The sequence below is a fragment of the Tarenaya hassleriana genome, unplaced genomic scaffold (genome assembly GCF_000463585.1).
Source record: "Tarenaya hassleriana unplaced genomic scaffold, ASM46358v1 Cleome1, whole genome shotgun sequence".
In the NCBI taxonomy this organism is placed as follows: Eukaryota; Viridiplantae; Streptophyta; class Magnoliopsida; order Brassicales; family Cleomaceae; genus Tarenaya; species Tarenaya hassleriana.
Genome location: NW_010960187.1, coordinates 2,404,977 through 2,425,241, shown reverse-complemented (window position 1 = coordinate 2,425,241; position 20,265 = coordinate 2,404,977). Strand labels below are relative to the sequence as shown.

At 41.9% G+C, this 20,265-nt stretch overlaps 7 protein-coding genes across 10 annotated transcripts in view; 3 read left to right on the top strand and 4 right to left on the bottom strand.

Moving 5' to 3' along the window:
• The window catches only part of LOC104806339 (putative DNA-3-methyladenine glycosylase YfjP), a 2,621-nt gene extending 1,246 nt beyond the window's left edge, over nucleotides 1-1,375 (top strand). For both annotated transcript variants that reach the window (XM_010531196.2, XM_010531188.2), the window contains exons 3-4: nucleotides 1-460; nucleotides 967-1,375. In XM_010531196.2, the coding sequence (XP_010529498.1) occupies nucleotides 1-460; nucleotides 967-991 (485 nt within the window). In that variant the 3' untranslated portion in view covers nucleotides 992-1,375. The remainder of the gene's footprint in view (nucleotides 461-966) is intronic.
• Nucleotides 1,376-1,553: 178 nt separating this feature from the next.
• Nucleotides 1,554-4,152, bottom strand: LOC104806321 (bifunctional protein FolD 1, mitochondrial). 2 transcript variants are annotated; one of them, XM_010531164.1, is made up of 5 exons: nucleotides 3,703-4,152; nucleotides 3,277-3,593; nucleotides 2,372-2,608; nucleotides 2,103-2,270; nucleotides 1,554-1,873 (listed from the first exon to the last, which is right to left on the bottom strand). In XM_010531164.1, the coding sequence occupies exons 1-5, from the start codon at nucleotides 3,866-3,868 to the stop codon at nucleotides 1,697-1,699; spliced, it is 1,065 nt and encodes a 354-aa protein (XP_010529466.1). In that variant the 5' UTR covers nucleotides 3,869-4,152; the 3' UTR covers nucleotides 1,554-1,696. The 2 variants fall into 2 exon arrangements, with proteins under 2 accessions (XP_010529466.1, XP_019059423.1); XM_019203878.1 differs by having other exon boundaries at nucleotides 1,781-1,873; nucleotides 2,103-2,185.
• Nucleotides 4,153-4,186: 34 nt separating this feature from the next.
• On the bottom strand, nucleotides 4,187-5,954 carry LOC104806330 (cyclin-dependent kinase B1-2). The gene is made up of 4 exons (XM_010531176.2): nucleotides 5,141-5,954; nucleotides 4,962-5,031; nucleotides 4,605-4,743; nucleotides 4,187-4,482 (listed from the first exon to the last, which is right to left on the bottom strand). Exons 1-4 carry the CDS (start codon nucleotides 5,787-5,789, stop codon nucleotides 4,390-4,392), a joined length of 951 nt encoding a protein of 316 aa, XP_010529478.1. The 5' UTR covers nucleotides 5,790-5,954; the 3' UTR covers nucleotides 4,187-4,389.
• A 3,459-nt stretch (nucleotides 5,955-9,413) lies between these two features.
• Nucleotides 9,414-11,990, top strand: LOC104806299 (protein SCARECROW). The gene is given in 3 exon segments (XM_010531130.2): nucleotides 9,414-10,211; nucleotides 10,213-11,330; nucleotides 11,414-11,990. Coding segments are annotated over 3 exon segments (1,989 nt in total). The 5' UTR covers nucleotides 9,414-9,788; the 3' UTR covers nucleotides 11,862-11,990.
• LOC104806306 (probable galacturonosyltransferase 7) lies at nucleotides 11,974-16,346 on the bottom strand. Of its 2 annotated transcripts, none has more exons than XM_010531144.1 (10): nucleotides 16,002-16,346; nucleotides 15,865-15,896; nucleotides 15,727-15,786; nucleotides 15,582-15,647; nucleotides 14,775-14,841; nucleotides 14,616-14,665; nucleotides 14,225-14,523; nucleotides 13,398-13,755; nucleotides 12,808-13,314; nucleotides 11,974-12,687 (listed from the first exon to the last, which is right to left on the bottom strand). In XM_010531144.1, exons 1-10 carry the CDS (start codon nucleotides 16,135-16,137, stop codon nucleotides 12,406-12,408), a joined length of 1,857 nt encoding a protein of 618 aa, XP_010529446.1. In that variant the 5' UTR covers nucleotides 16,138-16,346; the 3' UTR covers nucleotides 11,974-12,405. The 2 variants fall into 2 exon arrangements, with proteins under 2 accessions (XP_010529446.1, XP_010529454.1); XM_010531152.1 differs by having other exon boundaries at nucleotides 11,974-12,684.
• A 474-nt stretch (nucleotides 16,347-16,820) lies between these two features.
• Nucleotides 16,821-19,524, bottom strand: LOC104806289. Its single transcript, XM_010531120.1, has 8 exons — nucleotides 19,071-19,524; nucleotides 18,761-18,908; nucleotides 18,517-18,667; nucleotides 18,292-18,417; nucleotides 18,141-18,221; nucleotides 17,799-17,991; nucleotides 17,431-17,701; nucleotides 16,821-17,301 (listed from the first exon to the last, which is right to left on the bottom strand). The coding sequence occupies exons 1-8, from the start codon at nucleotides 19,260-19,262 to the stop codon at nucleotides 17,066-17,068; spliced, it is 1,398 nt and encodes a 465-aa protein (XP_010529422.1). The 5' UTR covers nucleotides 19,263-19,524; the 3' UTR covers nucleotides 16,821-17,065.
• A 345-nt stretch (nucleotides 19,525-19,869) lies between these two features.
• Nucleotides 19,870-20,265, top strand: part of LOC104806281 — a 1,105-nt gene continuing 709 nt past the window's right edge. The window contains exon 1 of the mRNA XM_010531108.2: nucleotides 19,870-20,181. Within this exon, the coding sequence (XP_010529410.1) occupies nucleotides 20,113-20,181 (69 nt within the window). The 5' untranslated portion in view covers nucleotides 19,870-20,112. The remainder of the gene's footprint in view (nucleotides 20,182-20,265) is intronic.

Genomic DNA, 20,265 nt, shown 5'->3' with positions numbered 1-20,265 from the left:
TACACGACCTCGCAAGAAAGTACCAAAACGGTATATTGTCAGATTCCGCCATTGTTAACATGGATGACAAGTCTTTGTTCACAATGCTAACAATGGTGAATGGAATTGGGTCATGGTCGGTTCATATGTTCATGATAAACTCACTTCATAGACCCGATGTGTTACCCGTTAACGATCTTGGCGCTAGGAAGGGTGTGCAGATTCTGTATAACTTGGAGGAGCTGCCAAGGCCATCTCAAATGGAGCAGCTCTGCGAGAAATGGCGGCCGTATAGGTCGGTGGCATCGTGGTACATGTGGCGACTCATCGAAGCTAAGGGCACGCCTTCGAGTGCCTCTGCAGTGACTGCTGGGCCTGCTCTGGCACTGCCGCCATTGGAAGACATTCAACATGATCCGCAGCAGCAACAGCAACAGCAGACGCAGCTTCTGGACCCTCTTAATAGCGTGTTCAACATCGGGTATAAGCCGGTTTCTTTCTGATACCTTGTTGTAGTGTTAGTTGTGTGAAACTTGTTCTTTTCTTTTACCTGCCTAAAACCGATAGAGGTGGTATGCAATGGGGAATTTGTGCTCAAGTTGTAGTGTTTGCTGCTAATGATGTGGTCGGGTCATGTTTCCGTGAGTTAAATCTTTGCGCTTTAACACATTTTATGGCATTAACCGAGGTAACATCGAGAGACTCTTATGGTCGGGATATGACCGTCCTCCGAAAGTAGAGGAACGTTGATTTTAGATATTAAAAGAAGTGATGGCAAGGTACATCACGGTACTTAGAATAGTTTAGATATGGCTTAATGTGAAAGATCCCTTGAAAGGACCTTCGGTTATATCAAGCCACTATCTTTGATAACACAGAGAGATATTTGGGTTCGAGTCTTCATTATCTGCCTGATGTTCGGTTCAGGGCCCTAATCCTATTGGCATTATCATCTCCATAACTCTCTCTCTCTCTCTCTCGTAACAGGCATTGCTCGTGGGGGCAAACGTAGCGGGGGGTCGGCAGCAAAAGCCGTAGGCCAGTGTCTCACTCTCTATTTACCTGAACTGTTACCGGAAACCGTCACGGCCCAAGCCAGTTCCGACCTCAGTCCTCAGCTTTCGTCTTGCAAAAATATCAGCATTCCCCCGGGCGAGAACACTTGCGTAGAAGGAACTACTGCTTCAACCCGCAAAACCTAATGGTCTTGGATATGTGATGTGATGTGTTTTTTGTTTCAAAAGTAGTTTAAGTTAGTGACTCCGTCTCTAAGAACCCCCAAACGTGTGATATGTTCCTTGTCGAAAGACTACTTCTCTCTGTGTTTGGAGACATAACTGCGTCTAAAAAGCCCTTTGACAGCTTCCCCCTACAGGTCGGCGGGAACAGAGAACCATCTATGTTCATTAATTGCTCTGTTTTCATATCCGGATATGATTTGGTTCGGTTAGAACCGGTTCAAAACTAAATTCCCAAAACGAAAAACGCCTAAATGAATCCAGGTAGAGCATGAAACTTGAACATAGAGAATTAGAAAATGGATTGAAATCAGCTCTTCTGACAGAAACATCTACTGGACAAAGCCGAAGAAAACTACTGTCATATCTAAACCCTTTAAAACAGCTCTGTCAAGACATCTCTGAAGGTTATTATTACATTACATCTACAGAAATGGATCCCTAACCAGAATCAAAGCCATATTATATATATATATATATCAGTAGTTGAGTAGGCCGTACGCGCGTTTGGCAGCGTCCAAAGTATTGGAAAGAAGCATGGCAATGGTCATGGGTCCAACTCCTCCGGGCACAGGGGTAATGGCCGAAGCCACCCCTAATGCTTCCTCATAACACACATCTCCCACCAGCCGGTATCCATGCTCACTCCTCCTGTCCTGCATTACATATATATACATATATCATTTCACTTCATGTTACTTTCGTACCTAATATACACTTTCATTTCTGTATAATCACCCATTCCCTTTCTGTAATCAATACAATAAAATGTTTGGTATCTTTTATTTTCAGGAAACAGTTTTTTTTTCTTTGTGTGTGTACTAGACCAGTTCAGGAAAACATTGAAACAGCTTCATTTTATCATCATTGTCAGTTTTTTTATACCTCAACCGGGACTGTCCCGACATCGATGACGACTGCTCCGGGCTTCAGCCAACTGCCGCGGACCAGATTAGGCACACCTGCGGCTGCAACCACGATATCAGCCTCCCGGGTGATGTGCTCTGGTCTCTTTGTGAAAGCATGCACTGTGGTCACTGTTGCGTAATACCTCTACCCAAGAATGTCCGCAAAATCCAAAACCAAATGTACACTTAACCTCTAAATCGAACCTCTCAGGGAATAAAACGCAGACTAAACACTAAAACAAGTACCTGCAATAACAAGGAAGTGGGCAACCCTACGATGTTGCTTCTACCGATCACCACAGCATTCTTGCCCATGATCTCCACGCCAGATCTTAGCAACAACTCGACACAGCCTTTCGGAGTGCATGATATGAACAATGGCTCCCTCTCTCTCATTGCGAGATGTCCCATGTTTAATGGATGAAACCCGTCCACGTCTTTCTCTAACCTCACCATACTCAAGATCTTAGCTTCATCAAGATGCTGCATCAGATGTAAGTGGGTCAGATAAAACACAAAAAGCAACACCACCACAAAACGCTTTACTACAAAATGTTCCTTAGGCAAAACAAAATTAATCAAATGCTCTTATTACAAAGCAGATGCTCCCTAGCCAACAACAAGGTAAGTGCTTATACAGGAAGTATTTGGCACCCAACATGAAGAAATTCAATATTCCATATGAGACTGGTTGAACAAACCTGAACACGAGAAAATTTAAGAGAGAACACTTCATTTGCAAATTGCAAGAGCCACAACAAGCATGAGGGCAAGATCGGACATTTAAAAACTCAATGACGAAAGAAACAAGCTTTAGCAGTTCCCTAAGATTGAATAAGGATATGCATGAAAACTATGCTTTCCCAGGAGGCGCTGGGGACGAAGCTCAAGATGAGTACGGTATATCATCCTCAGATAGACGGTCAGTCGGAGCGGACTATACAGACTTTGGAGGACATGCTCAGAGCTTGTATTCTGGAGTGGGGAGCTCCGTGGGACCAGTACATGACGTTGTGCGAGTTTGCGTACAACAGTCATCACACGAGTATCAGAGTATCTCCATACGAAGCCTTGTACGGGCGACCGTGCAAGACACCGTTATGCTGGACGGAGATCGGCGAGCGCCGAGAGTTTGCACAAAACCAACATACCGGGGGCAAAGGAAGCTGCACGAGCAGACCATGCACGGAAGGGTCTTCATTGAACTGAGACAATACACGAATAGCTTGTTCTTCAGTACAGTCCTCAGGCAGTTCAGCCATGGCAGATCTAATCCCAGCTTCTTCACAAGCTTTGATTTTGTTCCTAACATACGTCTGCGAGTCTCTTCTCTGACCGACCAACACCACCGCGAGACCGGGAACTTTACCGATGGACTTGTTCATCTCCCGAACTTCACTAGCAATTCTCGTCCTGATTTCTTCGGCAATGGATTTCCCGTCTATTACAGTGGTCTTCTGCTCACTCGCTACACAACCCAGAAAAAAAAAATTAAAACTTGAAAAGGAAGTGTAATTGCAAAAATAAAAAATAAAAAAAGAAAGAGGAGGAGAATGGTAGGAAGAAGAAAAGCTCACAGAAGAGAGGAGGAGACGGAGGATGAGAGAAAGGAACCCAATCGTCGGACAAGTCGAGGGACACAAGAGATGGAGACATTATGATTGGATTCAGGGAATGAACTTCCCTTTTCGACAAACGAATTACCTTTTGTCCTAAATCGGCCCTCCTCGCGATCATCGCCATCGCTTGAACCCTACCCAGATGTTACGCAGTCAATGACTCAAATCTATATGAAAACCCTAATTTGAAAGACTAGAAAAAAACACCAAAGGAGACAGATTTGTAGCACCCTATGGGCTAATATGAAGCTTGACGAAGCATTTCTCACTTTTGGCTCTATCAAATTCTGGTTCGGTTATTTTCCGTTTGTAGAAAAATGAATCAAAAGAAAACCGGACAATATTCAATTGGGATGAGAGACTATTTGTTTATTTCAGAGTTTTGGCAAACTGAATTGGAAAAAAATATCAATCAAAGATTAGATTCCCAGAGGCAAATGGATGATAAAAGATCATTCAATAACGAAATATCAAGAAACCTTTCGGTTTTTCTTTGTAGCTTACAAGTCAGGAATACAACCAATGCGTAAAGAAAGAAGAGAACGTTATGCAAACCAAACGTCAAAAATCACCGAGACGATGATTGACAAAACAAGCAAATCCCCAAGAGAGAGAACTCGAATTCGGTGTATAAAGAGCGCATCTTTAGAACTGAGACTTGTCAAGGCTGTCGAAATAAGGGTGGTCGAGTGCCGATTTGGCCGAAATTCTCTCGGCTGGATCATACTTGAGCATTTGCTGCATTTGTCCACACAGATTGCAGTGGCATAAGTAATCCTCAACTCAAAGAGGATGAGAAACTTGAGAGATTAGATACGGAGTTCAAGTATTAAAGTACAGAAAATGCTCAATTTAGTTACCGAGAGAAGATCAACTCCTTCAGGAGAGAGTGATGGAACAGAACGTGCTAAGTTTTGTGGTTCCCACTTTGGATAGACATGCCAGTCACGCAGAGAAGTAACCCCCGGCCATTGGTGTTCTGTCGGTGTTCCCAGCAATCTCCACAACCCAAAACGAACCATCCATGTGTGAGAATATTGTACGCAACATGAAGGGTTAATCAAATGGCTAACCTATAAATCACAGGGTGAACCAACAAAATCTACCCAATGAAGTCATTTGTAAACGAACATAGCTGGGCATCACGAGTATCAAACCAAAGCCCGAAGAAATTCGAATGAAACCAAGAGAATTAGAGATATTCTAAGAGAATATACCTGAAAATATGAAGCAGTTGCTGAAACTCAGAATCACCTGGGAAGAGGGCTTGCCTCCTAACCATCTCGGCTGCAATTTTTTGAGAATGGATGGAACCTCGTTATCGGAGAAATTAGCGCAGAAACGCACACAAATGTGTAAAAGCAGAATAGAACAGAAAAAGGAAAAAGGAACTGACCGAAGATGCAACCGACAGACCAAATATCAACACCGGTGGAGTAATGAGTGGATCCAAGGAGAACTTCAGGAGCCCTGTACCAGAGGGTGACGATTTCGTGGGTGTAGGATTTGAGAGGGACGGTGAAAGCACGGCCAAGACCCAGATCGGCGATCTTAAGGATGCCTTTATCCTTGTCGAGAAGAAGATTCTGGGGTTTAAGGTCACGGTGGAGGACGCCATGGCTGTGGCAGTGGGCAACGCCCTTGCAGAGCTGAAACATAAACCTCTGAATGAGGGAAGGGTCAAGGGGTCTGGGGTTTTGACCCTTCCGGTGCGAATCAATGAACTTCTTAAGATCGGTGTCAAGATACTCGAAGACGAGGTAGAGATTGGATTTGGGAGAGGGAGAAACGGCTGGGGAAGGGGAAATGGAGTCGGTGGATTGGAGAACATGTTCGACGCAGAGGAGGCGAACGACATAGAGAGAGTGGGAGAGCATCTGGAGAAGGGAAATCTCACGAAGAGCAGTAGGAGGAATACCTTCTTCGTCCATCTCGAGTCTCGTCTTCTTCAGGGCAACAAGCTTCCCACTCGCCTTCTCCATGGCTTTGTATACCTTCCCGTACGTTCCTTCGCCAACCTTCTCGAGCTTCTCGTACTTGTCCATCGGGAGATCTTGCTGCTGAGATCGAAGACGATGATCCGTGATTTCGGATTTTGGACCTCTTCTCTCTCTCAAACCCTAAGCCCCTTTCGATTTGAATTTGATGAATGATGATGATATCTGCGATGAGAGAGAGAGAGCGCCTCTTGGCTTTTAACGTTCAATAACACGTCCCGCTCCCCTCCATTTTGAATTCCTCCCCCTCCCGATTATTATTATTTTTTTGTGTTGTGTGACCAATTTTAATAAGCTTAGGTAAAAAACTCTAAAAATTTCAAAATTTATAGTTTGGAGTAATATTAATTTCTAAATTTGTAGAGGTGTCTATTAATTCTCAAACTTGCAAAATTGAACACGTTAAATCCTGAACTTGTTAAACTGTTCCATAATCGTCCACAACACTATTTGGTCAAACAAATGAGTTGATCGATCCGACGTGGCGCGTGATGTGGTGGTAATTTTCTGAATTGACTCGCCACGTCACGCGCCACGTCGGATTGGTCAATTCATTTTTTTGATCAAATAACGCTATGGACGATTATGCAACCGTTTAACAAGTTTAGGATTTAACGTGTTCAATTTTGCAAGTTTAGGAATTAATAGGCACCTCTATAAGTTTAGGAATTAATATTACTCCAAACTATAAGTTCCGAAATTTTTAGGGTTTTTTCTCTAAAAAAATAAAAAGGTAAGATAACGAATTACAAGAAGAGGAATAACTTGCTATTGTGAACTGTCAAACCATGACATAGCCTGAATCATGTAAAAATACACACATAAATATATATATAACGACTTTAGTTATATAATTTTAGGCTCAGATTTTAAAATCTTTTACAATAATTCCGAAATAGAAGAAACACAAACTTTTTTGAAGTTATAAAAAATATGCAATATCACACCAGTATATTTTGTTATAGAAAAAATAATCTAACAGTGGTAGTTTTTCTATCAAATATTCAAAATCTAAATTTATTATGAATTGTTTTAGAAAAAATATATTAAAAAGGATATTTGAAAAAATATATTTAATTTAAAAATATCATTTTTAATATAATTTTTTCTAAAACCATTTATAATCAAATTAAAAATTAAAAGATTCTCATGCTTTATTCACAAAAACTCTAAAAATTTCTAAACTTTTTAGAGTAATATTTATTCCTAAACTTGTAGAGGTGCCTATTAATTCCCAAACTTGTAAAATTGAACACGTTAAATCCTAAACTTGTTAAACGGTTCCATAATTATCCATAGATTATTTGGTAAAAAAAAACGAGTTAACCGATCCGACGTGGCACGTGACGTGGCGAGCCAACTCAAAAAATTACCGTCACGTCACGCGCCACGTCAGATCGGTCAACTCATTTTTTTGACCAAATAGTGCTATGTACGATTATGGAACCATTTAACAAGTTTAGGATTTAATGTGTTCAATTTTGCAAGTTTGAGAATTAATGGGCACCTCTACAAGTTTAGGAATTAATATTACTCCAAATTATAAGTTTATGAATTTTTAGGGTTTTTTTCCATAAGCTTATGATATATATATATACCATTTCATTGTAAAACATAATAAAGTACTTTTTTTAAAATGTAGTAAATAATGATTGATTAAATTAAATTAAATGCATAGAAGGAATTATGAAGGCGCTTTCATCTTGGAAGAGAGCTTTTCAAAGGCGCTTTCATCCCTTGGAGCTTTGCACCGATTAATCGATTTATTGTGATGTTACTACAAACCGATAACATGACCCTTTCCACATACACTTATTTGTACACTTTTTTTTAAAAGAAATAAAAAAAGTTAAATATTATATAAATATACAAAATCAAAATGTAAAATCTTATATAAACATATAAATTTATTAACAAGTGCACAATTTTTAATTTTTTAAATAAAAAATAAATGATTCCAACGTAAAACCTTAAATTTTACCAGAAATTCCAAAAACAAAACACACAAAAAAAGGTCAGTGTATTTTTTTAAAAATTTAAAGTTTGCATATTAATTCAAGAGTTATAATAAATTCATGAATTTGTAGGAGATTTTACTAAATTAAAATAAATTGAGATGCCATCTTGAGAACCAAAATTCTGGTCGCGGAAAATGGACAGGAGTGAATACGTAAGGCCCAAAGTGCAGCCGCCGTCGGATTGGGCTTAGCTCTCTATGGGCCGTTTGGGTTATAATATAATGTCCTTCTATCATATGATGGGCTTTTTATTAAAAATAATGGACCTTCTTGTTTTTCTTGTTTTTTTTTAAATCTTAAAATCATGAATGCCAATTCTGCATTTTATTAAATCTTAAAACTTGATAGCTTTTTTTTTTTTTTGGGGGGGGGGGGGGTATTATTATTTATGAAAGATTTTTATACTTTTGATGGATCTTCCAAAATTTATCATTTATAAATATATCCCTTTAAATCTTCTAGACAGATTTTACATGGGTATGTTACAATTTCTTCTACCGAATAATAATAATATTCAAAATGTAAAAAAAAAAATGATTAGCTTGTTTATTGGGAATTGTATAGGTTGATAGCTTTTATTTTGAGTTTTTTTTTTTAATTTTAGTTTATGATTTTTGTATTTTAACTTTTGTTTTTAAGCTTTTCCTTTGTAAAATATTTGTAAATTTTAAAAATAATTTGTTAGTTTTTAATTGATTTTTTCATTCCGAATTTTTAGAAAGCTTATAACTATAAAATTTTAATCATCAATTTTTAGTTTTTAAAATTTAAAAACTCTGAAAATTCTATCTATTCAATCCCATAATAAATTTGAAGAGCAAATCATCAAGGAACAAAAACAATTTGTAATTTTTTTTTTGTATAAATAACCTGAAGACGTACAGTTTTTTATATGGAATGGAGAAGATATTATCGCCCGTGCATGAAAGGAAACAAAAGGGGGACAGGAGGGGGGGAGTCACGTGCAATCTTGTGACTCGCAAGGGCAATATCGACATTTCGCCGAGGACTTATCAGAAAAGGCAATCAGCTTTCCAATTCCAAATCTTGAGGCCCGTGGCCGCTGTATATACTTCTTTCCATTTGTAATATATATATATATATATATATATATATATAATAAGCGTAAGAGAGAAAAATAAAATAAAATAAAAAGTACAGTGGTAAAAAAAGCGTGGTTAATTTCCATAGGGTCCGCTGCCATGCAAAACCCTAAAGAAATGGTGTCAGTTCCATACAAGTCAAGAAACTTTTGATTTGAAATTTTTATTGGGCCCCAAAAAAAAAACAAAATTAAAAATATTCGTGAAATGGGAGAAAGGAGAGAGAGAAAGAGGACAAGCGGGAGAGATGAAAGCAAAATGTCAAACGAAAGTTTCGGGATTTTTATAGGGAAATGGGGTTTGACAGTTGGGTGATGGACTGACCACACACCAACATGTGCTATATCCATTTTTTTATTTAAATTTTATAAAACTTTTGCATGTAAAATACGGCAGTAAATGGTTTGTCCACTTGCAAACACCTAAATGCTAATATGAACGTATTTTAAAATATTTTTATTCGTTGCTTTGCGTTAGTTTTCTTACCAAAAAAGGGGGATTAGAACGGAGATTTTTGATAGGAAACAGACAAAAAGAGAGAGAGAGGAGAGAGAGAGAGAGAGAGAGAGACTAAATGGCGATTAGAAAACGTCAAACGCACCGCGACGACTTTCTCCTTCTCTCTCTCTCTCTCCCTGCGAGTTGTTTAATGGAGGGAAGAGATTTATGACATTTAATGTCTGAAACGACAATGGAGGTAGAGATCCAACCACAATAGTTCCGAGAGCTCGAGGACGCAGTGCAAAGCGCCATTTCCGTGGTTCCGTCCGACCGTCCATGGCGTCTGTACGCGTGCTTTGAGAGAATCATCTTCCATCCCGCTTCCTTCCAAACACGCCACTGTCGTCGGAGATCGTGCTTTTGATTCTCTGCCCTTTCTGTCTATTTAACCATGGAATCCCAGAGGGATCGGTCTCATCTTCCCCATGGCGGATTCCGGCAAGGCCACCGGCGGTGATCGTTGCGGCGGCGGAACTCAGAGTCAAGGTCCTCCTCCGAAGATGGTGAGAAAGCGAACGGCGTCGGAGATTAACGACTCCGACTACGACCACTCTTCCAGGCTTCACCGCCGGAATTCTCACCTCCTCGAGTCCGACACCAACACCAACACCAACACCAACATCATGTCTTCGGTTCCTCCTCTTCCTCAGCCGCCGCTGCCGCCGCAATTGTCGGTTTGCGGCTTTTCTCTGTGTCCATTGTTCCCTTCAGCGAATCCGATACAGGCGATGGATCAAGACGCGTGGATCGACGCAGTCATCAGAGGGCTTATCCACTCATCCACCACTGTCTCCATCCCTCAGCTCATCCAAAATGTCCGAGACATCATCTTCCCTTGTAACCCTAATCTTCCCTTCAGCGAATCCGATACAGGCGATGGATCAAGACGCGTGGATCGACGCAGTCATCAGAGGGCTTATCCACTCATCCACCACTGTCTCCATCCCTCAGCTCATCCAAAATGTCCGAGACATCATCTTCCCTTGTAACCCTAATCTCGGTGCCCTTCTCGAGTACAGGCTCCGCTCTCTCATCCTCCTCGATCCTCCCGACCCTCAGCCTTCCTCTTATCCCCTCCCTCTCCATCAAATCTCCGCCGATCCTTCCCCCTCTCGCCCTCCGCCTCCGCCGCAGGAGAAGCAAACAGCCGACGAACGGGAAAACTCTTCCTCCGATGCGGCGGAGACCGTGATCAGCACCGCTGGAGCAAGCACGACGGCGACAGCGGTTGTTGCGGCCATGAGAGAGAGGAAGGAAGAGATGAAGAGACAGAAGCAAGACGAGGAAGGGTTGCACCTCCTCACTTTGCTACTGCAGTGCGCGGAGGCCGTCTCCATTGACAACCTCGAGGAAGCCAACAAGCTCTTGCTTGAGATCTCACAGCTGTCCACCCCTTACGGCACCTCCGCTCAGAGAGTGGCCGCTTACTTCTCGGAAGCAATGTCGGCTCGGCTGGTCAACTCATGCCTCGGCATCTACGCGGCTTTGCCCTCTCGGTGGATCCCTCAGACTCACAGCCTGAAGATGGTTTCGGCCTTCCAGGTCTTCAATGGCATCAGCCCACTCGTAAAGTTCTCTCATTTCACGGCCAACCAGGCGATTCAAGAGGCTTTCGAGAGAGAGGAGAGTGTCCACATCATTGACCTGGACATCATGCAAGGTCTCCAATGGCCTGGTCTCTTCCACATCCTAGCTTCTCGCCCTGGAGGCCCTCCTCACGTCCGCCTCACTGGTCTCGGTACCTCCATGGAAGCTCTCCAAGCCACCGGGAAACGTCTCTCCGATTTCGCCGATAAGCTTGGCCTTCCCTTCGAGTTCTGCCCACTCGCCGAGAAAGCCGGCAACTTGGATCCGGACAGGCTCAATCTGAGCACCGGCAAGAGGGAAGCCATAGCTGTCCATTGGCTGCAGCATTCACTTTACGACGTCACTGGCTCTGATACCCACACGCTCTGGCTGCTCCAAAGGTATACATATACACACCACTCTATTCTCTCCCCCCACTTTCCATCGGTGTTTCTTTTCGTGATTGGATGGATGGATTGAACAGGTTGGAGCCGAAAGTGGTGACAATAGTGGAACAAGACCTGAGCCATGCAGGATCGTTCTTGGGAAGGTTTGTGGAGGCGATACACTACTACTCAGCCCTGTTCGATTCACTGGGGGCGAGCTACGGGGAGGAGAGCGAGGAGAGGAACGTGGTGGAACAGCAGCTGTTGTCGAGAGAGATACGCAACGTACTGGCGGTGGGAGGGCCGTCAAGGAATGGTGGCGGCGAGGTTAGGTTCGAGAGCTGGAGGGAGAAGCTGAAGCAGTGTGGGTTCTTCAAAGGGATATCGCTGTCGGGGAACGCAGCCACGCAGGCCACGCTTCTGCTGGGGATGTTCCCATCGGACGGTTACACTCTGGTTGACGACAATGGCTCCCTCAAGCTCGGCTGGAAGGACCTCTCCTTGCTCACTGCCTCCGCCTGGGCTCCTTTCCCTCACCCGTCTTGACCTTTCTCTCTCTCTTTTGTACCTTTTCTTCTCGTTTTCTGTGTAATGATGCTTTTTATCTGATAAGTTACTCCCTAGTCTGGTCGGCATTTGAGTAATGAAGAATCTGAGAGACACTACTTATCATCACTACACAGAGTCTTGGGGAGTACAGTGCGAAGAAATGTGTCCGATTAACAAAAAAAAAGAATACATGAGTAGCAATAATATTTCGAGACGAGAAAAAGGGTGTAAGATCTGAAGAAAGAATAAGGCATCTCAGGCGTCTATGTCCGAAGCCAACATATCATATACAAGACGGAATTGTCTTCAGCACCTCCTGTAAAATGACGAAATCTCCACATCATTCAGTTGTTCGTTTAGTCACTGACTCTGTCTGCCTCAGCTCTCTGATCCATCCCCCTTCTGCATTTTCCACAACGTGAACAAAATTTCGTATCCATTTTTATTTACCCAGAAAAAACATACCCACTTCTTCCAACTCAAGGTTCTCCCGGTACATATGACTTCTCGAGCATCACCCGAATTCGCGGGGTACCCTTGTTCAAGGATTCACGTTGCAATCAGTCAAGAATTGATCTTTGCGATTCAGAAACTTTTTCCAGTAGGGTTTGTATTTAGGGATCCCCAGCTCGAGCCACGGCTTCATGTTCCCGTTGTAATGCAAGATGGCTGCATCTTTTATGGCCTGGGCGCTGACACTGTGGTCATAACCAAGCCCGGATAGAGCCCATGTGTTATCCAGGGGATAAACTAGGTCCTGGAATGTGAGCAAGCTTGCCCGTAGTGAGATAGTTTCACTCGACTTGTCTCTGGCATTCATCTGCTGCACATGTATTGATAAACCATAAAGAAAGAATTTAAAGCTGTTATTTAACTTAACTAGAAAAGTAAAATTTACAACCTCGGATCATAATCTCATAGAGAATGTGTTTTGTATACTGACCTCTTTCACCAATCTCTGGTATGTTTCGGACACACCGAATTCTCTCCATTTACCGAGATCGATTATGTTCAATCCGGACATCCAAGGACAAGCATTGTCATCAAAACTGCCTCCCCCGATATGGCTCTTCAACTGGCCTAACCTCAAAGAGCATGTCCTGACAGCACCATTCACTTTCCCTTCCAAATCAAGGTCCCATAGGGGAGATAAATCTCGCTGGACAACAACATCGTCGTCCAGAACCACAACCTTCTCCAAGTTCGGGAATATCTTGGGAAGAAGATAGTGTGAATGCGAGAAAATGGTTAAGTAGTGTGTACTATGGCGGAAAGAAACACGGAACTCCACAGGCAAAGAGAGATGTAAATCGTGATTTTCCAAATCGAGTTTCTCAGTGTTTAATACTTGAACTGAAGCAACCTTGCAGGGATTCCTGAAGAACCATTCTTTCATCCCAAAGTAGTTCTGCTCATCTGTCAGCACATGAAAAACCAGATTTTTGCTATCCTGAAATATCAATAACCAGCCAAGGGTTAGAACCAGGAGCTACAACTGCATTGGAACACAAAAGAAAAACCCAAAAAGCATACCCTTGCATGTGAAACTGTTGAGTTGATCACAACAGATGATGCGAGTACATTGTTGGAGATTATAACATAGTGATACAACGATGGATCTGTAGATTTCTTAGCGATAGAAAGATCCACATCGGGTAAAGGGGACTTGAAATACTCCACGGTTAGTCTCATAGACAAACAATGAAGACTCTTGGGCATTGTCTGTACAGCGAGTTGGTAGAGAAACACACTCTGTTTCATGTGAAAACTAACCTCGTCATCAGTCAAATCGAGGATCTGTCTCAGTTTCTTGTCAACATTGTTGCAGTCGACTGGAAAAGATTTTGCCTTGGATATTACATCTTCCATCTTTTGCAACTTCTTGTCGATCCTGACAAAACAGTGGGAAGCGATACACATTTAGTACTATTTAAGGACATGGATAGCAATAAATCTTTACATAAAAAACTGCTTAAAAATACTATCAGCATCCACATCATCCCACAGAAAAGATAAATGCATCGTTTCTAATCATAGGCATGGCTCTTAACATCAACTCTGCAGTTTATTCATGTTTAGCGAAATTGGAACAGAAGTTTGAGGCCTTTGGTTGAAATTTTTATGGATGCTGCTTATTCAATATGTGGGGAAAACATTATTTAAGCAATAAGGCAATTCAAAATTGTTAACCTTCCTACAACACGAAACTCCTAAAACCAAATTACCCCAAGAGAAACAGGATGGCCAAGAAAGCTTGTTGGAAAATAGAAGTGACTCATCTGACTTGGAACTCGCTAAGGTAGGGAGTGTAATATTCACTAAGAACATGATGCTTGAACTCAGTTAAGTAGGAAACTTACTGTGGCGGAAGATCAGTATCAGCCGAACCTTCACTTAGAATACGCTCAAAGTCTTGAATATTTTGTTTCATATCACGAGTCAACTTGCTTTGTGATGGCATCTTAGCAATGCTGGGATAATATGCCCTAGCCACAAATAGTTGATCCTTCATTTTCTTCACATTAGTGTCTTTCATCGGTTCCTTGTTTTCTTCCCTCCAGAGGCAGTAGCTTCCGTACTTCACTTGACAAGCTTTCCCAGTTTCGTCGGCGTTCACCATTGTATGCTGAATTTCTTTAGTTGGGGCACCATCTATAGTCTTTTGTAAGCAGAACATGGGTGATATCAGCAGGTTTAGAACAAATAAAAAGAAAAAAATGAATCAAAACGGATTTATTGATCTGTTCATACGTTCGAGGTAGACACAGGGCTGGGCACAACATTTGACGGCACTGGTAATCCTGCAAATTATTAAAAAGAGGATAAGAATAAAAGCTACCACCTTAAACCGTATAAAAGTTAAGGAGAAACTAAGAGAGATGTATTTCAAGAAACTGAAGTTAGCAAGACCTCTTCTTGCATCTTCCTCAGTGCTGCTCTCATTTATATCTCCTAAACCCTTTATTTTCTCCACATCCTAACATGCAAAAAAAGGGGAAGAAAAAGTTAATACGACAAATGCAAATTTTGGACGTATAATACCCTATGAGACACCCGATTTCTATCTTGGATGAGTTAAATGAGACACATAAATCTACCCAATCCGTGAAAGGGTTATTTCCTAATTTCGTGAGTCACTCATCCAACATTTTCAACCATAGTCAGCACAATTATATGAGAGACGCCGCAGGAACTGTCAGGAATAGATTCTTTCTAAGATCGAACTTTCTGCTTACATTCTTTGATGGGCCATAAAATTCTTCATGTATTCCAGATTCTCTAAACTCTGGTTTCAAATGGGACAGTTTCACACGTCTCCACTAAACGAGCAGAATTACAAAAGGTTCTCCTTAATGTTAACATTTCAAATTTTTGCAAAAGAAAAAACAGCAGAACTAGTACACAATAGCATACATTACACTTCGGCAGATCAATCATTCGAGTATACCAGATTAAGAGTAGCAGAAGTGCACATCCAATGCACAGATGTTACTTCTACACTCACAACGAGAGAACAAAGCTCTCTCACCATTAAGGGAGAAATTTATACAAGATCCAGAAAAAGTGCCAAACATCCTAATGTGGGGCAGGAACATGACTAAGTTTGTGCTAAACACTCTATCTTTATCACGTTGATTTACTGAATTCACACCGCAACAAGTGGAGCACGGAAGAGGAATATCATTGAGAACATAAAACAAAGATGAGGAGCAAGACCTTAGGAACCTTAGGAAGTACTGGCACAAGCTTTCTGAGAACCTCGTCGACATGATCTGATTCGCTCTGCGAAAAAGAGAGAAAATGAGAAAACGATTGGAATCACGAGGAGGAAACAAAAGAAAACAAGTCAGAGAATGTATACCTTGGAGACTTTGGAATCATTTGTTCTACCAAAGCTATCGAATTGCCTAAACCCATCATTCTGAATCCAGGAAGAGAGCATCCAGAACAGTGATTAAGAGAAAGATGGAGAGATAGTGAGAGAGATTGGAATACTTACAGAAGCAGAAGAGGGCTGAAGAGTGACGAATCCTGGGAGGAGGAAAAAGGGGGAAAGATGAGAAGAAGAAAAAAGTGGAAGAAGAAGGTAGATCTGATCTGAGAGAGACGACAGAGACATCGAGATTAGAGATATACCAGAAGAGTGGAAGCCATTGTGGAGGCCGAGAAGAAAAGCAAGCGGAACGAGCATGGAGAGGATCACAAGAACCAAGACTCCGATCACCAGGCCTTTCCACCGCCTCTTCCCACCGCCGCCGCCGCCGCCTTTCATCTTCCACTGATAAGATTCAAAAACGGATCTCGCAGATTAGCAAGGCATTGGATCTCTCCGACAAACTTCTCTCTTGGATTCACCTTACTCAGTGACTAGCGCGCACACACTCTCTCTCTCTCGCCGGTTATTTTCTCTCCCCTAACCTCTGTTTCTAAGAAGAACGCAGACTGTCGCTGCAAATTGCCCCGATCGCATCGTCCCCTGCTTTTGCTACTTGGGGGAAGAAGAGGAGAGAGAGAGATAGACACGCTCAACTTTCTTCGCACGTGCCAAATCATCTCTACCGTCGATTCCACCCGGCCTCCCCCAGATCTGTCGCTAGATCATGACACGTGTCTCGTTACTCGGTATTCCTTGATTTCTACTCTCTCTTTTTTAAATCTATATGGTACGGAAAATCTTATTAAAGTTTCCGTATTGAAATGGGCAGTAGTTTCACTATCTGAATTTATTTGAAAATAACGTATTTTTTCCTATTGTGACCATACTAATTTAGTTAATAACTCAGTGTTCAAATCTATCATAATTAAACAAATATGTCACCATAATAGAATCGGATCGTGTATAAAAATTATAAAAAAAAATCAAATCCAACCAAATCAAATGGAATAAAATACAAATGATGAATATTTAATTAAAAAAATCCAAGCCAAACTAAACTGAATATAAAAACAAAAGGATTATAATATTTTTGAAAACTAAATAATCAAATCCGAGATCACCGGGCAGGCAAGGGGCATGACCCGTGAACAGAAGTCATAAACAGACAAATCGTATCTAGTGTACAGACTACACTGTCAATTCATAGTAGAAGCAACATCTGCTCAAAGACTAAAGAGACGACCAATCACACACACTACACACAAATTCATTTCAAGAAAACACGATTCACAGCTTAGTAAGAGAAAAAAAGGGGGTGAAAATTTCAATTGGACCAGACATGAATGAGGCCGTGTCTGTTTCCAGTGTAAATCTCGTTACGTTCTTCGTCGTAGAAAAGTGCAGTTATGTCTTCCAAAGCCTCTGCAACTGCGCCTCTTCTCTGCTTCGAGCTCCCTAAACTGCTGCTGCACTCTTCTTCTTCCTTGGGACACCCACTACTCGCCGTTATTTTTGCCAAGCATTTCCCAGTCAAGATATTGCTTATGTTAATCGACCCGGCTGCCAAAAACAAAAAACCCGTAAAGGAATCGATTAATGACAATGTGCTCCTTCACATGTAACCGGTAAAATGATTATGTACTTTGATTCATGTCCAGTATCAGTTCATTGGGTGGTTAAGAGACTTACCGTTTCCTTCTATCCACTGATCTTCCGTATCTGCCTTGCAATACGAAATGATGAGATCCTGATCACTCGTTATGTAGATATTGTTCGTGTTACAGTCTGGATGCCATAGGAGATGATCCTCAAATGACGTAACGAGTTCCCCGCGAAAATTCCACACAGAAACAGTTCGGTTCCTGAATGTTAGGAACAACTGATTCTCATACAAAAAGATGAATGCTGATGGCGTCATGAATTCCGTCCTGCTGACCTCCATCAGCTCAGCATTTCGAACCTGTGCTTAGAAATAAAACAAAATTATACAAAACACATATGCCAACAACAAAAATATATACGGCACATATAAAACACGACGAAAACTATGGACTCACGTCAAGAATTTGGAGATTCTCATTCTCTTGCTTAACAAGAAGTTTTTCATTGAACTGTTCAATGAAATCAACCTTCTTGTTTCGGTGAAGCAAATGATTGAAGGACTTGAGAACTGTGCCATCTTCTATCGAGAGAATCTTCAGGGGAACATGACTAGTAGCTCTCTTGAAAATTAATAACATTATTCCAGGACTGGTTCAGGTAGCAGCCAGGAGTCAGAGAGCCATATATAACTCATTCACAAGTCTTTTAGAAGTAACTAAGTAGATGGGTACAAGCTCAACATTTGCAGAGAACAAGTAGCATAAAAGAGGGATGGACAGAGAGAGAAGAAAAATCACCTGATTTTTATTTCTTGGACATGTTTATCTGATACAGAATACAGCATTGTATAGTTTTTCAGGTCGAAAACCTTGTATACACTGCAAAGACAGTTGTGGCTCAGTTGAAGAACTTGAGAGTGGGGAGAAGAGTAGTGAAACCGAAAAGTACCTGTCTTGTGCAGAATATGTCAGCACCTTCCCATTCACATCGTCAAACTCTACGAAACCAGGCCACTTTAATGATTCAGACTCAAACAGAGCAAACCCTGCATCCGGCTGACCCCTCAAAATATACCTAACAGTTGAAATAGGAAAGCAAAAAGGAGCGATAAGTTTGGAGCTAACGAAAGAAAAACCAGAGAAAGCCAAATAAGAGGTAGTAGAGTTGACAGACTCAATCCTAGTGGATCTGCATTTCAAAGAGCTGAAATTATCTGAGGCATAAACTGAAACTGTGATGAGAGAATCATTGTTCTTGTTGTAGAACAAGCTGCGGATAACTTCATCTGGGCTAACATTCAAGAAACATATCCTTTTGTTTGTCTCTGAAATTAGCAAAAAGACAGGCCATGGATAAGTTTCCGAATCAAAAGTTAGAGAACTGTAAAAGGGAAATCGGATAGGATGAGACCGAGTACCTCTGCTGAAGGCAGCGCAAACACCGGAATGGGCAAGAGCAAATACAATGTCACGAGCCGCCACTATCTCGATGACCTTGGTTCTTTTCATCAAAAAGGGTAGTGCCACTAGACAATGCCCTTTTGGATCATGAGTGTCATATTGCTCCTGATGCAAAACATTTCAACAACGGAGAGAAAATTTAAGCCGCGCCCAATTGCTGCTGTTTTCTAGGGAGATTTTCTAGGTCAAGGAGTGGAAATGATACTGAGTGAAGGGCTTAATTGCTAGGTTAGGAGGAATTAGGGCAAAGAGGAGGAGAGGGCGTACCACGAGGCGCATGTTGCGGAACCTCTCCTGGGCGGTGCTCATGGAGAAAGCTCGGTCCTTACTGGAGGAGATTTCACGGCGTTGGAGCTTTTTGACGCTGTTGACGAAGCCGTCAGGTCGAGACCTCTTCTTGGCGACAACCCTCCTTCCGCTGCAGGGTCTAGGGCTTGCTGTAATCCTTCTTCCTTCCATCTGCTTCCTCCACGAGTTTCCCCAGATCAGAGCAAAAGACTCGATCTTCGACAAAGAAACCCTAACGAGGAAGGAGAAGGAAGACGAAGATGAGAAGAACACTGGACCAAACCCTAAGAGTCACAGAGAGGCCAAGAAGTGAGAGCAACAGAACTGCTGCTACTGCTGCGGAACTTGCAGACAGATTCGGATTGAAGGTTGATCCAAAAATTTCTCAGGCTCTCCTTCGAATCCCCCCACCTCCGATCCCGAACCAATCCATTTTTGAAAAAGAAAAACAAAAATTGAAAATCGAAGAGAATTTGGATGAGATGGGCCGGGCTAAGTTAAATGGGCCGTGGCCCAATGGAGTTAAAGAAGTGGGCCCAGTCGGTGGTTTGCCACACGAAATTGGCAAAAGCGATTGATGGATGATGGATGGGCGCCATTATTGCCATGTGATTGATGATTTGTAACCCCCAACCTCACGCCATTATTTTATCCCGGCGACTTTTTAATAAATGCTCACTCCTCAAGCCTTGAACCGACCGTCTTTTTAACTATTATAAAAATAACCTAGATTTCCATTATTACTATTATTATTATTATTATTATATATTTACATATTCATATCTGTAGGAGTTTATATTAGAAATTACAGCTATTTGATCGTGATAAAAAAGCAAGGTCTAATAATAAAAAATCGGTGGCGGAGCATGTGAGACAAGAATTTATTTTCTTTAAATCTCTTGTTGGGGTTTCAGATTATTACCTCTCCTCGAGAGAAAAAAGACAACGTGGGAAGCTTAATAATAGGGAAGAACCGCCCCGACAAGCTCGGGAGTGTGTAACCAGAAAGCGAAAACCCATAATGGAAGGAGGCGCCTCGAAGACAACCGCCGCCGCCGCTGGGAAAAAGAAGCGCCACCGCTGCCGGAACATCTGCCTCTGTCTCACGGCGGCGGGCGCCTTGATCATCGTGGGGTCTGTGATATTGGGGGTGACCGTGTTCAAGCCCAAACGG